At 49.3% G+C, this 14,994-nt stretch overlaps 1 protein-coding gene and 1 long non-coding RNA gene across 6 annotated transcripts in view; one reads left to right on the forward strand and one right to left on the reverse strand.

Annotated features, from left to right (window-relative positions):
- The window catches only part of LOC309561462, a 266,849-nt gene that overhangs the window by 51,144 nt on the left and 200,711 nt on the right, over window positions 1–14,994 (reverse strand). The gene's annotated exons all lie outside the window — the stretch shown is intronic.
- The window catches only part of LOC309561437 (laminin subunit beta-2-like), a 166,666-nt gene continuing 153,477 nt past the window's right edge, over window positions 1,806–14,994 (forward strand). For 2 of the 5 annotated variants that reach the window (XM_082265340.1, XM_082265343.1), the window contains exons 1-2: window positions 5,072–5,382; window positions 12,813–12,955. In XM_082265340.1, the coding sequence (XP_082121466.1) occupies window positions 12,928–12,955 (28 nt within the window). In that variant the 5' untranslated portion in view covers window positions 5,072–5,382; window positions 12,813–12,927. Of the gene's footprint in view, window positions 1,829–5,071; window positions 5,408–12,812; window positions 12,956–14,994 lie in introns of those variants that run through there. The other 3 variants (XM_082265342.1, XM_082265341.1, XM_082265344.1) reach the window with 3 other exon arrangements.

Genomic DNA, 14,994 nt, shown 5'->3' on the forward strand with positions numbered 1-14,994 from the left:
TATCCTCCCCCTCCCTTCATTCCTTTCCCTTCCTTCTGTCCTTTCTTACCCTATCCTCTCCCTTCCTTCATTCCTCTCTCTTTCTTCTGTCCTTCCTTCTCTCATCCTTCTGTCCTTCCTTCTCCCATCCTCTCCCTCCTTTCCTTCTGTCCTTTCATCTCTCATCCTCTCCCTTTCTTCTGTCCTTCCTTTCCCCATCCTCTCCTGTCCTTCTGTCCTTCCTTCCCCAATCCTCACCCTTCCCTCTCTCCTCCCTTCCCCCATCCTCTCCCTTCCTTCTGTCCTTCCTTTTCCCATCCTCCTCCCTTCCTTCTCCCATCCCCTTCCTTCTTCTCCTTCTTCTTTCTTCCCCCATCCTCTCCCTTCCTTCTATCCTTTCTTCTCCATTCTCTCCCTTCCTTCTGTCCTTCCTCCCCCCATCCTCACCCTTCCGTCTTTCCTTCCTTCCCCCATCCTCTCCCTTCCTTCTGTCCTTTCTTTTCTCATCTTCTCCCATCCTTCTGTAATTCCTTCGCCCATCCTCCCCCTCCCTTCTTTCCTTCTGTTCTTCCTTCTCCCATCCCCTTCCTTCTTCTTCTTCCTTCCCCCATCCTCTCCCTTCCTTCTATACTTCCTTCCCCCATCCGCTCGCTTCCTTCTGTCTTTTCTTTTCTCATCTTTCCCCATCCTTCTGTCCTTCCTTTTCCCATCCTCCCCCTCCCTTCTTTCCTTCTGTCCTTCCTTCTCCCATCCCCTTTCTTCTTCTTCTTCCTTCCCCCATTCTCACCATTCCATCTCTCCTTCCTTCCCCCATCCTCTCTCTTCCTTCTCTCCTTTCTTTTATCATCCTCTCCCATCCTTCTGTACTTCCTTCGCCAATCCTCCCTCTCCCTTCTTTCCTTCTGTACCTCCTTCTCCCATCCCCTTCCTTCTATCCTTCCTTCCCCCATCCTCTCCCTTCCGTCTTTCCTTCTCTCATCCTCTCCCATCCTTCTGTCTTTTCTTCTTTTATCCTCTCCCATCCTTCTGTCCTTCCTTCTCCCATCCTGCCCCTCCCTTACTTCTGTCCTTCCTTCCTTCTCCCATCTCCTCCCTTCCTTTAATCCTTCATTCCCCCATCCTCTCCCTTCCTTCTGTTCTTCCTTCTCTCATCCTCTCCCATTCTTCTGTCCTTCCTTCTCCCATCCTCTCTCTCCCTTCCTTCTTTCCCCTTCCTTCCATCTTTCCTTCTCCCATCCCCTTCCTTCCTTACTTTCTTTGTTCCTTCCTTCCGTCTTCCTTTCTTTCCATATTCTCCTCCTTCCTTCCTTCCTTCCTTCTCCCATCCCCTTCTTTATATCCTTCCTTCTTCTTGTTTCTTCCTCCCCCTACCCTCTCCCTTTCTTCTGTCCTTCATTCACTCCCTCCCTCCCTCCCTCCCTCCCTCCCTCCCTTCCTTCCTTCCTTCCTTTCTTCCTTCCTTCCTTCCTTCCTTCCTTCCTTCCTTCCTTCCTTCCTTCCTTCCTTCCTCTTCATCATTCCCCCATCATCCTCCCTCCTTCCTTCCTTTTCTCATCCTTTTCCTCCCTTCCATCCTTCCTTCCCTCATCCTTTCCTTTCCTTCCTTCCCTCCCTTCCTTCCTTCCTTGCTTTCTTCCTTCCCCATCCTCTGCCTTCCATCTTTATTCATCTTTCCGCCATCCTCTTCCTTTCATTTAATGGATTTCAGTTTTTTTCATGGCAGTTCAGAAGCATATGCCGTGCTGTGATGATTCCAGGAAGCTATGTACAGCACCCTGCTAGCGCACCAGCCATGATGTGCCAGAGAAGCTCAGAGACCCAGTGGTGACATCACTGGGTCTCAAATAAGGTATGTAATAAAAGTGAAAAGATATTATTCAAGCATTTAATTAGGATTTTGGGGAGGGTGGGAGGGAGGAACCAGGAAAGGCAAAATATAAGCAAATTAGACTTTAACTTTACCCCCCAATTTAGAGTTGAGAATTATTTTTGAAAAGCAAAGTTGCCTAGTTGCTGTTAATATCTTAATATTACCTTAGCTTCAGTTTTCATTAGACAATCCAATGATTGAGCTTATTCAGTAAAGGAATGCAAAGTGTAGGATTGACATGTGGGGTGCAGAAATTATGTGAACGGTGCAGGAATGATGTGTGCGGTGCAGGAATGATGTGTGCAGTGCAGGAATGATGTGTGCAGTGCAGGAATGATGTGTGCGGTGCAGGAATGATGTGTGTGGTGCAGGAATGATGTGAGAGGTGCAGGAATGATGTGTGTGGTGCAGGAATGATGTGTGCGGCGTAGGAATGATGTGAGAGGTGCAGGAATGATGTGTGCGGCGTAGGAATGATGTGAGAGGTGCAGGAATGATGTGTGCGGCGTAGGAATGATGTGAGAGGTGCAGGAATGATGTGTGCGGCGTAGGAATGATGTGAGAGGTGCAGGAATGATTTGTGCGGTGCAGGAATGATGTGTGCGGTGCAGGGATAGTGTGTGCGGTGCAGGAATGGTGTGTGCGGTGCAGGAATGATGTGTGCGGTGCAGGAATGATGTGTGCGGTGCAGGAATGATGTGTGCGGTGCAGGAATGATGTGTGCAGTGCAGGAATGATGTGTGCGGTGCAGGAATGATGTGTGTGGTGCAGGAATGATGTGAGAGGTGCAGGAATGATGTGTGTGGTGCAGGAATGATGTGTGCGGCGTAGGAATGATGTGAGAGGTGCAGGAATGATGTGTGCGGCGTAGGAATGATGTGAGAGGTGCAGGAATGATGTGTGCGGCGTAGGAATGATGTGAGAGGTGCAGGAATGATTTGTGCGGTGCAGGAATGATGTGTGCGGTGCAGGGATAGTGTGTGCGGTGCAGGAATGATGTGAGAGGTGCAGGAATGATGTGTGTGGCGTAGGAATGATGTGAGAGGTGCAGGAATGATGTGTGCGGTGCAGGAATGATGTGTGTGGTGCAGGAATGATGTGTGCGGTGCAGGAATGATGTGTGCGGTGCAGGAATGATGTGTGTGGTGCAGGAATGATGTGTGCGGTGCAGGAATGATGTGTGCGGTGCAGGAATGATGTGTGTGGTGCAGGAATGATGTGTGCGGTGCAGGAATGATGTGTGCAGTGCAGGAATGATGTGTGCGGTGCAGGAATGATGTGTGTGGTGTAGGAATGATGTGTGTGGTGCAGGAATGATGTGTGTGGTGTAGGAATGATGTGTGCGGTGCAGGAATGATGTGTGCGGTGCAGGAATGATGTGTGCGGTGCAGGAATGATGTGTGTGGTGCAGGAATGATGTGAGCAGTGCAGGAATGATGTGAGAGGTGCAGGCATGATGTGTGTGGTGTAGGAATGATGTGTGTGGTGCAGGAATGATGTGAGAGGTGCAGGAATGATGTGTGCGGCGCAGGAATGATGTGAGAGGTGCAGGAATGATGTGTGTGGTGCATGAATGATGTGTGCGGTGCAGGAATGATGTGAGCAGTGCAGGAATGATGTGAGCGGTGCATGAATGATGTGTGCCATGCTGGAATGGTGTGTGCCGTGCAGGAATGATTTGAGAGGTGCAGGAATGATGTAAGAGGTGCAGGAATGATGTGAGCAGTGCAGGAATGATGTGAGCAGTGCAGGAATGATGTGAGAGGTGCAGGAATGATGTGTGTGGTGCAGGAATGATGTGAGCAGTGCAGGAATGATGTGAGAGGTGCAGGAATGATGTGTGTGGTGTAGGAATGATGTGTGCGGTGCAGGAATGATGTGTGTGGTGCAGGAATGATGTGTGCGGTGCAGGAATGATGTGAGCAGTGCAGGAATGATGTGTGTGGTGTAGGAATGATGTGTGCGGTGCAGGAATGATGTGTGCGGTGCAGGAATGATGTGTGTGGTGCAGGAATGATGTGTGCGGTGCAGGAATGATGTGTGCGGTGCAGGAATGATGTGTGCGGTGCAGGAATGATGTGTGCGGTGCAGGAATGATGTGTGTGGTGTAGGAATGATGTGTGCGGTGCAGGAATGATGTGTGCGGTGCAGGAATGATGTGTGCGGTGCAGGAATGATGTGTGTGGTGCAGGAATGATGTGTGCGGTGCAGGAATGATGTGAGCAGTGCAGGAATGATGTGTGTGGTGTAGGAATGATGTGTGCGGTGCAGGAATGATGTGTGCGGTGCAGGAATGATGTGTGCGGTGCAGGAATGATGTGTGCAGTGCAGGAATGATGTGTGCGGTGCAGGAATGATGTGTGTGGTGCAGGAATGATGTGTGTGGTGCAGGAATGATGTGTGCGGTGCAGGAATGATGTGTGTGGTGCAGGAATGATGTGTGCGGTGCAGGAATGATGTGTGCAGTGCAGGAATGATGTGTGCGGTGCAGGAATGATGTGTGCGGTGCAGGAATGATGTGTGCGGTGCAGGAATGGTGTGTGTGGTGCAGGAATGGTGTGTGCGGTGCAGGAATGATGTGAGCGGTGCAGGAATAATGTGTGCAGTGCAGGAATGGTGTGTGCGGTGCAGGAATGATGTGAGAGGTGCAGGAATAATGTGTGCAGTGCAGGAATGGTGTGTGCGGTGCAGGAATGATGTGTGCGGTGCAGGAATAATGTGTGAAGTGCAGGAATGGTGTGTGCGGTGCAGGAATGATGTGTGCAGTGCAGGAATGATGTGTGCGGTGCAGGAATGATGTGTGCGGTGCAGGAATGATGTGTGCGGTGCAGGAATGATGTGTGCAGTGCAGGAATGGTGTGTGCAGTGCAGGAATGATGTGTGCGGTGCAGGAATGATGTGTGCGGTGCAGGAATGATGTGTGCAGTGCAGGAATGGTGTGCGCGGTGCAGGAATGGTGTGAGAGGTGCAGGAATGAGGTGACTGGTGCAGGGATGGTGTGTGCGGTGCAGAAATGATGTGAGTGGTGCAGGAATGATGTGTGCGGTACAATAATCCATGGCAACCAATCAGATCCGAGGACTTTAATCAGAATGGCAAAATAATCTTTTTGATTGGTTGTCAGCAGTTTCATCACTTTGCCCATTCCAGTTGCTCCTTGCTCTGTTTATGAATGAGCCTGTTGGGTGTCAGTGCTTCCTGCCTGCCGGTGTCACACTGCATGACACCCTGTGTGTGAGTATAATGGGGACATAGTGTAACATGAGTGGACTTGTGGCTTAGTACCACCCTCACATCACTGCTCAGCCAGCCTGGGAACACTCCTGCTTTGTATTTACAGTTGCCTGTGTGTGGAAACTTCTGTCTCTGCCACACACTCCGAGCCGCACTCCCTCCAAACCATTTTCCTGACAGAAGGCTTTGGCTGGGACTGGATTCAGGCTGAGCTCCGGGAAGTTGGCTGCAGGGATTGGAGATTCTCATCAGAACCCTATACTGGGGGGAGCGTCCGCTGCGTGAGAACCAAGCCAGGGGTGAGTCTATGGGAGGACTTCCCAGGTACACCTGTCACTTCATGGGACCCCCAATACTGCAGACACTGGGAGGGGGGCACCAGGAATCTTCCCACACTGCCAGATTCTCCTCTCCTCTTCATCTCTCTCCTCGCTGCTTTTTCCCTTCTCTGCCCTTTCCATATCTTCTCCTCTTTTCTTTTCTTCTCCTTTCTCTTCCCATCACTTTCTTATCTATACCTCCCTTTAATTCTCTTCTTTTCTCTCTTCTCTTCGTTACCTTTTTCTCTTTTCTTCCCTTCTCTTATCTTTTCTTCCCTTTTTCCCCTTCTCTTCTCTTCCCTTCTCTTTTATTCCATTCTTTTCTCCTCTGTTCCCTTCCCTGTTCTTCTCTTTTCTTCCCTTCCCTCCTCTTTTCCACCTTTCTCTTCCCTTCCCATTTCTTCACTTCCCTTCTCTTTTATTCCCTTCTCTCTCATTTTCTTCTCTTTTCTTCCCATCCCTTCGTTTTTCTTCTCGTCTCTTCCCTTCCTTTTTTCTTCACTTTTCTGCCCTTCTCCTTTTTTTCTCTTCTCTTCCATTCCCTTCTCTTCTCTTTTCTTCCGTTACCTTTTTTGCCCGTCTCTGCCCTTCCCTTCTCTTATAATTTCTTCCTTTCTCTTTTCTTCCTGTCACTTCCCTTTCGTTCTCTTTTCTTCTCATCTCTTCCCTTCTCTTTTCTTTCCTTCCCTTTTCTTCTCTTCCTTCTTTTTTCTTCCCTTTTCTTCCAGTCTCTTCCCTCCTCTTTTCTTCTCTTCCTTTCCTTTCCCTTTTCTTCCCTTCCCTGCCCTTCTCTTCTCTTCGCTTCCCTTATCTTTTCTTCCCTTTTTTCCATTCCCGTCTCTTCTTGTCTCTTCCCTTCCTTTCTCTTTTCTTCCAGTCTCCTTCCTTCCCTTTTCTTTTCTTACAGTCTCCTTTCTTCCCTTCCCTTTTCTTACAGTCTCCTTCCTTTCCTTTTCTTCCAATCTTCTCCCTTCCCTTCCCTTCCCTTTTCCTACAGTCTCCTCCCTTCCCTTCCCTTCCCTTTTCTTCCAGTCTCCTCCCTTCCCTTTCCTTTTATTCCAGTCTCTTCCCTTCCCTTTTCTTCCAGTCTCTTCCCTTCCCTTTCCTTTTCTTCCAGTCTCCTCCCTTCCCTTCTCTTCCAGTCTCCTCCCTTCCCTTCCCTTCTCTTCCAGTCTCTTCCCTTCCCTTTCCTTTTCTTCCAGTCTCCTCCCTTCCCTTCTCTTCCAGTCTCCTCCCTTTCCTTCCCTTCCCTTTTCTTCCAGTATCTTCCCTTCCTTTCCCTTTTCTTCCAGCCTCCTCCCTTCCCTTCCCTTTTCTTCCAGTCTCCTCCCTTCCCTTTCCTTTTCTTCCAGTCTCCTCCCTTCCCTTCTCTTCCAGTCTCCTCCCTTCCCTTCCCTTTTCTTCCAGTCTCCTCCCTTCCCTTCTCTTCCAGCCTCTTCCCTTCCCTTCCCTTTCCTTTTCTTCCAGTCTCCTCCCTTCCCTTCTCTTCCCTTTTCTTCCAGCCTCCTCCCTTCCCTTCTCTTTTCTTCTCTTCCCTTCTCTTCTCTTTTCTTCCAGTCTCCTCCCTTCCCTTCCCTTCCCTTTTCTTCCAGCCTCCTCCCTTCCCTTCCCTTTTCTTCCAGCCTCCTCCCTTCCCTTCCCTTCCCTTTTCTTCCAGCCTCCTCCCTTCCCTTCCCTTCCCTTTTCTTCCAGTCTCCTCCCTTCCCTTCCCTTCCCTTTTCTTCCAGCCTCCTCCCTTCCCTTCCCTTCCTTTTTCTTCCAGTCTCCTCCCTTCCCTTCTCTTCTCCTTTCTTCCCTTTCCTCTCCTCTTATCTTCTCTTCCCTTTTCTCTTGCTTTCCTTCCATCCCCTTTTCTTTTTCTTCCTCACCCTTCCTTTGCATTTCATTACTATTTTATCTTTCCACTTGCTTTCTTTCTTTTTCTCCCTTCCCCACCATTCCTTTCTTTCTTCCTGCTGTACTCCCCTTTATATCCTTCACTATTTCCCATCAATCTTGGGACAGGATGCCGAGCATCGTGCCCCGTTCACTGCTCTGCGTTTTATGTGAAGTTTAGTCCTGGATCACACTGGGGCAACTTGTCAGGCGACTTAGCCGCCTGACAAGTCGCACTCTATTCAGTGCAATGGAACTGTTCTAATCGGGGCAACTCAAGTCGCTCCGACTTAGAAAAAGGTTCCTGCACTACTTTGGGGGCGACTTGCATTGACTTCTATTAGAGAAGTTGTTTGTAAGCCACGCTGAACTCGTGCTGCACAGGGCGGCTTCAGAAATGGGCGACCGAGCCTTAGGTATGGAAAAAAGTCCTGCATGCCGCATCTTTGCTGCCCTTTCATCAAAACGCATTTTCCTTTAAAGTTCTATGGCAACCGACCTGAAATAAGACGAAAGCGCAACTCATCAAAAACGCATGGCAGAGATGTGAACCGACACTATAACATCTGCTTGTTTCTAGCAGCAGTTAGGCTCACACCTGGCACACCTGGGACACCACGTTCTGACACCTGGGACAACCGGGACACCACGTTCTGACACCTGGGACGCCACTTTCTGACACCTGGGACACCACTTTCTGACACCTGGGATGCCTGGGACACCACGTTCTTACGCCTGAGACACCACGTTCTGACACCTGGGACACCACTTTCTGACACCTGGGACGCCTGGGACACCACGTTCTTACGCCTGGGACACCACGTTCTGACACCTGGGACACCACGTTCTGACACCTGGGACACCACGTTCTTACACCTGAGACACCACGTTCTTACGCCTGGGACACCACGTTCTTACACCTGGGACACCACGTTCTGACACCTGGGACACCACGTTCTGACACCTGGGACACCACGTTCTGACACCTGGGACACCAGGTTCTTACACCTGGGACACCACGTTCTGACACCTGGGACACCACGTTCTGACACCTGGGACACCACGTTCTTACACCTGGGACACCACGTTCTGACACCTGGGACACCACGTTCTGACACCTGGGACACCACGTTCTGACACCTGGGACACCACGTTCTGACACCTGGGACACCACGTTCTGACACCTGGGACACCACGTTCTTACACCTGAGACACCACGTTCTTACGCCTGGGACACCACGTTCTTACACCTGGGACGCCTGGGACACCACGTTCTTACACCTGGGACATCACGTTCTGACACCTGGGATGCCTGGGACACCACGTTCTTACACCTGGGACACCACGTTCTTACACCTGGGACACCAGGTTCTGACACCTGGGACACCACGTTCTTACACCTGGGACACCACGTTCTGACACCTGGGACACCACGTTCTTACACCTGGGACACCACGTTCTGACACCTGGGACACCACGTTCTTACACCTGGGACGCCTGGGACACCACGTTCTTACACCTGGGACGCCTGGGACACCACGTTCTTACGCCTGGGACACCACGTTCTGACACCTGGGACACCACGTTCTGACACCTGGGACACCACGTTCTTACACCTGAGACACCACGTTCTTACGCCTGGGACACCACGTTCTTACACCTGGGACACCACGTTCTGACACCTGGGACACCACGTTCTGACACCTGGGACACCACGTTCTGACACCTGGGACACCAGGTTCTTACACCTGGGACACCACGTTCTGACACCTGGGACACCACGTTCTGACACCTGGGACACCACGTTCTGACACCTGGGACACCACGTTCTGACACCTGGGACACCACGTTCTGACACCTGGGACACCACGTTCTTACACCTGGGACACCACGTTCTGACACCTGGGACACCACGTTCTGACACCTGGGACACCACGTTCTTACACCTGAGACACCACGTTCTTACGCCTGGGACACCACGTTCTGACACCTGGGACACCACGTTCTGACACCCGGGGAAACCACGTTCTGACACCTGGGACACCACGTTCTTACACCTGAGACACCACGTTCTTACGCCTGGGACACCACGTTCTTACACCTGGGACGCCTGGGACACCACGTTCTTACACCTGGGACATCACGTTCTGACACCTGGGATGCCTGGGACACCACGTTCTTACACCTGGGACACCACGTTCTTACACCTGGGACACCAGGTTCTGACACCTGGGACACCACGTTCTTACACCTGGGACACCACGTTCTGACACCTGGGACACCACGTTCTTACACCTGGGACACCACGTTCTGACACCTGGGACACCACGTTCTTACACCTGGGACGCCTGGGACACCACGTTCTTACACCTGGGACACCACATTCTTACACCTGGGACACCACGTTCTGACACCTAGGACACCACGTTCTTACACCTGGGACGCCTGGGACACCACGTTCTTACACCTGGGACACCCAGCCAGCAGCAGCCGGACCACCAAAGTGCGATTACGCGTTACCTGATGGACATCGCTCCTTCTCTGGGAGAATCTTTACAGGCAGCGCAAACTCTATGGCTGATCATACACTATACAATCTGATTGTACTTTCTTCTTTAGATCTACCATCAAAGTAGTACAAGGGCCTTCCTGATTTAAAACAAATTTAATCAGTTATTAACCACTTCTGGACCGGAAGATTTTACCTCCTTAATGACCAGGCCATTTTTTTTTTTTGCGATTTGGCACTGCGTTACTTACCTGACAATTGCGCAGTCATGTGGCGCTGTACCCAAATACATTTTTTCCCACAAATAAAGGTTTCTTTTGGTGGTATTTGATCACCTGTGCGATTTTTATTATTTTGCGCTATAAACAAAAAAAGAGCGACAATTCTGAAAAAAAAGAAACAATATTTTTCACTTTCTGCTATATAACATTCCCAATAAAAAAATCCAAAAATCAAATTGTTTTCATCATTTTAGGCCAATTTTCTGCTACATATTGTTGGTAAAAAAAAAATCCCAATAAGCGTATTTTAAATTGATTTGCGCAAAAGTTATCGCGTCTACAAACTAGGGGAAAGATTTATGTCATTTTTATTTATTTATTTATTTTTTACTAGTAATGGCGGCGATGTGCAATTTTAGCGGGACTGCGACATTGCGGCGGACAGATCGGACCCTTGACTGACACTTTTGACACTTTTGGGGGGACCAGTGACATTACTGCAGTAATCAGTGCTAAAAATATTTACTGTTACTGTAATAATGACACTAGCAGGGAAGGGGTTAACCTAGAGGCGATCAAAGGGTTAAGTGTGAGCCTAGAGGGTGTTTTCTAACTGTGTGGGGGAGGGACTTGTTCAATCAACACAGAGACCTGTGATCCTATATAGGAGGATCATGAGCGCTCTGTGTTCATTCCAGAGGGAACAACGGTCTGCTGTGATTAAAACAGCAGACCGCTGTTCTCTCTCAGTGGGGAGCGATCACGGGTGCCCAGTGGCAATCGCTGCCGCCGGTCCCGTGGATCGTTTTCCCAGCTTTGTAATGGGGGCGGAGTGCTCCCACGCCCCGCCATACAGGTACGGCGGGTTCGCGCAGCCGAGCCAGCCTGGCGCAGTATATCTGCGGCGAGCGGTCAGCAAGTAGTTAACCAGCAAATATGCGGCCGGCCGGCGGGTGAGCTTTGGCGCTGAGCGGTCGCATTTTTGCGTCCATTGGTGTTAATGCAGCTGTGCCGAGAGCGTACGTCCTGTGCGCTTCTGAAAGCTCATGATTGCTACTTGCGATAGGGAGCTTTCCGATCATGTGACTGCAGTGACAGCCAATCACGGAGGTCCTATGATCATAAACCCCGCCTCACAGCATACTAAACCCCTTAAAGGGCCGGGAGGCGCTGGCTCCAAGGGGTTAAGGTTTGTCCTCATACTACATACTTTTGGTAATTCTAAAGAGGAATGTACAGAGATTCGATGGTGTCTTTTAGATCAGTTTCAGCCTTGGTTCACACTGATGCGATGTGGGGAAGCACATGTGATTCAGACAGAAATCGCACCGCAATCCTATTCAAATCACAAGCATTTCTTTGCATGATTTGAGCCTATTCATTTCAAATCGCAACGTACCCGCACAAGAAGAAGGTACATGAACCTTTTTTGTTTTTTTGCCGCACTGGAATTAGGTCACATGGTCACTGCACTGCGTTTTGCGAACCGTTTTTGGGGTGTCATAACTTAACACTGACACCTACAGCGGTTTGCATGAACGGAGTGCGATTGTGATGAGGTGCGGGAAACGCACAGGAATCACTGCGAATCCTGCATCGCATCAGCATGAACCTAGGCTAAAAGCATAACTGAGCCCTGCTTCACTTTTATGCACTGCGGTACACGCAGCAAATCCTCTGCGTTTCCCACACTGCATTGCAATTGCACGGCGTCCATGCGATCTGCTGCAGGTGTCAATGTTATCCTAACGACGCCCTGAAACAGATTGCAAAATGCAGTGCGATTGCCAGAATCACATCATATGGGAGTGAACAATGCAATGCAATTCAGGTGCGGGGGGAAAAAATGGGCCCTGCACCATTTAGTTGCGGATGTGATTACGGCCATACAAATGTATGAATGTGGTGCGATTCCTGTGCGAATCACATGCAGTGTCTATAAAGCACAAGTGTGAACCCAGGCTAAAGGAAAAACTTTCATTTTTAGTTTTGGATGGAGTGGAGATGGATTAGATCCCCTGCCAGGTTTTTATTGCAGCCTGTGCGCCCCGTTAGGGAGATTCACCCACTCTATTTGTCCTGTTTGCCATTTCATCGAAAGTAAAAGAAAAAGAGAGAAAGAAATTTTGGGTTGTTCTCAGAACAGGAATAGAGGAGAAATCTTCCAATGGGGTCACTAGTTCTCTGAAGGGATTTCCTCTCACTTCCTGTTTTGACTATGAGACAGGAAGTGAAGAGAAATCTCCCCTATGCGGACACAGAAAAAAAAGTTTGACCTTTAGTTTGGGGTACTCAACATACATACTCACCTATTGGCTGCAGCACTGCTGTGATGACAGAGAACTGAGCAATCAGCAATGAGCCTGGAGCCGCTCTGTCATGTCGTTGGCTGATATTGGGTCACTGGGGTGCAAAGGCCAGTGCAAAAATACTTCAGCCGTACTCTCCTTTAGGAGGTTGAACTCTTCGGCACCAAATAAAGAAGTAAAATGTAAGTTTCGGGCAGGCGGTCCCTTTATCAGGTTGGTTTTTGGTATCTATTGTAAATCTAACAATACTTTCCTTGCACCCGTCCAGGAACTCGGCCCCTGCATGTTCATCTAGTATGACTTCTCTAATAACTGGTGGTTTTCTTTTTTTGTTAATACATCCCATAGACAGAAGGAGGGAATGTGAGTTGTGTAAAACCACCGGATTGTCTCAGCTTGGCAGCCAATGACGGATCAGAGACAGAAAAATATTTTCTTTGCAGTGAGTTACGTTCATCGCTGCCAAATTAACAATGAACTTCATCCTTCTGACAGCCCCGCCGCAGCTCAGGAATTGTTGTGAAGCAGAACGCGGCTTCCATAGACCGGTGAGAAGTTAATGAAGACGCCGTATTCCCATCGCCGGTGAAACGCGCCCGTCTTGTCCGCCATGTTGTCGGGACTTGCAGTGATAGCCGGTAAGTGACATTCAATTCACTTTTCGTGAAACATTCATAGGGATTCAGAAAAAAAGATTCTTAGTTATAAGTCACAAAGTATTGATACGCTATATTGTCAAAAGTATTGGGACGTAGTAGAACAATTCTCCTGCGCTCGAGTGAAATATGACGGAGGGAAGAGAGATACTTCAGACTTGGGTAGAGAAAGCCTATGGTCTTGCTGCCCCTTTAGGATCAAGGGTATTCGGAACCGACTGGAAAAAAGACAACAAAAAGAAAAGGGGCGCACCGACCTAGTGCATTACCACTAAAAACATTTATTAAAATATTAAAAAGTATACATTATACTCACAAAGCAGGTGTGAATGTACACACATCAACATATCAACACATCAACATAATATACATAAAATGTCCAAGGTAGCCAAGGTACTGCACGATGCCGCATGGGGCTGCTGTGGCTAGGCTGACGCTTTTCAGGGGGGAGCCCCCTTCCTCAGAGCCAAAAACGTTGCAGCAACTTTTTTGGCTCTGAGGAAGGGGGCTCGACCCTGAAACACGTCAGCCTAGCCACAGCAGCCCCATGCGGCCCACTGGATACCTAAAAGTATTGGGACGCCTGCCTTTACACGCACATGAACTTTAATGGCATCCCAGTCTTAGTCCGTAGGGTTCAATATTGGGTTGGCCCACCCTTTGCAGCTATAACAGCTTCAACTCTTCCGGGAAGGCTGTCCACAAGGTTTAGGAGTGTGTCTATGGGAATGTTTGACCATTCTTCCAGAAGCGCATTTGTGAAGTCAGACACTGATGTTGGACAGGAAGGCCTGGCTCACAGTCTCCACTCTAATTCATCCCAAAGGTGTTCTATGGGGTTGATGGGGAGTTCCTCCACCCCAAACTCGCTCATCCATGTCTTTATGGACCTTGCTTTGTGAAATGGTGTGCAGTCATGTTGGAACAGGAAGGGGCCGCCCCCAAACTGTTCCCACAAAGTTGGGAGAATGAAACTGTCCAAAATGTCTTGGTATGCTGACGCCTTAGGAGCTCCCTCCACCAAAATATCTGGACCAGTGCACAAAGCAAGGTCCGTAAAGACATGGATGAGTCCCTGGTTTGTGAATACAGAGTCCCTGGTTTGTGAATGGAGGGACCCTGGTTCATAAATAGAGGGTCCTTCAGTTTTTAATAAAAGATTCCTGATTTGTGAATAAAGGATCCCTGGTTTTTGAGTCTTGGGTCCCAGGTTACTGAATAGAGGATTCCTGGTTTGTTTATGGGGGTCCCGGGTTTGTGAATAGAGGGTCCCTGGTTCCTGAATGGAGGGTCCCTGGTTTGTGAATGTTGGGTCCCTGGTTCATAAATGGAGGGACCCTGGTTTGTGAATATTGGGTCCCTGGTTCAAGAATGTTGGGTTTCTGGATCAAGAATGGATGGTCCCTGGTTCATGAATGGAAGGTTCCTGGTTTGTGAATGTTGGTTCCCTGGTTTATGAATGAAAGGTTCCTGGTTTGTGAATGTTGGTTCCCTGGTTCATGAATGAAGGGTTCCTGGTTTGTGAATGGAAGGTCACTGGTTCATGAATGGAGGGTCCCTGGTTTGTGAGTGTTGCTTCCCTGGTTCATGAATGAAGGGTTCCTGGTTTGTTTATGGGGGTCCCTTTTGTGAATGGAGGGTCACTGGTTCATGAATGGAGGGTCCCTGGTTTGTCAATGTTGGGTCCCTGGTTCATGAATGGAGGGTTCCTAGTTTGTGAATTTTGGGTTCCTGGTTCTAGAATGGGGGGTTCCTGGTTTGTTTATGAAGGGTCTCTGGTTTGTGAATGGCGGGCCCCTGGTTGATGAATTGAGGGCCCCTGGTTTGTGAATGGAGAGTCCCTGGTTTGTGAATGGAAGGTCCTTGATTTGTAAATCGAGGGTCCCTGGTTCATGAATGAAGGGTCCCTAGTTTGTGAATGGAGGGTCCCTAGTTCATGAATGAAGTGTCCCTGTTTTATGAATGAAGGGTCCCTAGTTTGTCCCTGGTTGGATCAATCGAATGATAAATTGATACATCAT

This window comes from Pelophylax lessonae (assembly GCF_965119305.1).
Source record: "Pelophylax lessonae genome assembly, chromosome: 8".
Classification (NCBI taxonomy): Eukaryota; Metazoa; Chordata; class Amphibia; order Anura; family Ranidae; genus Pelophylax; species Pelophylax lessonae.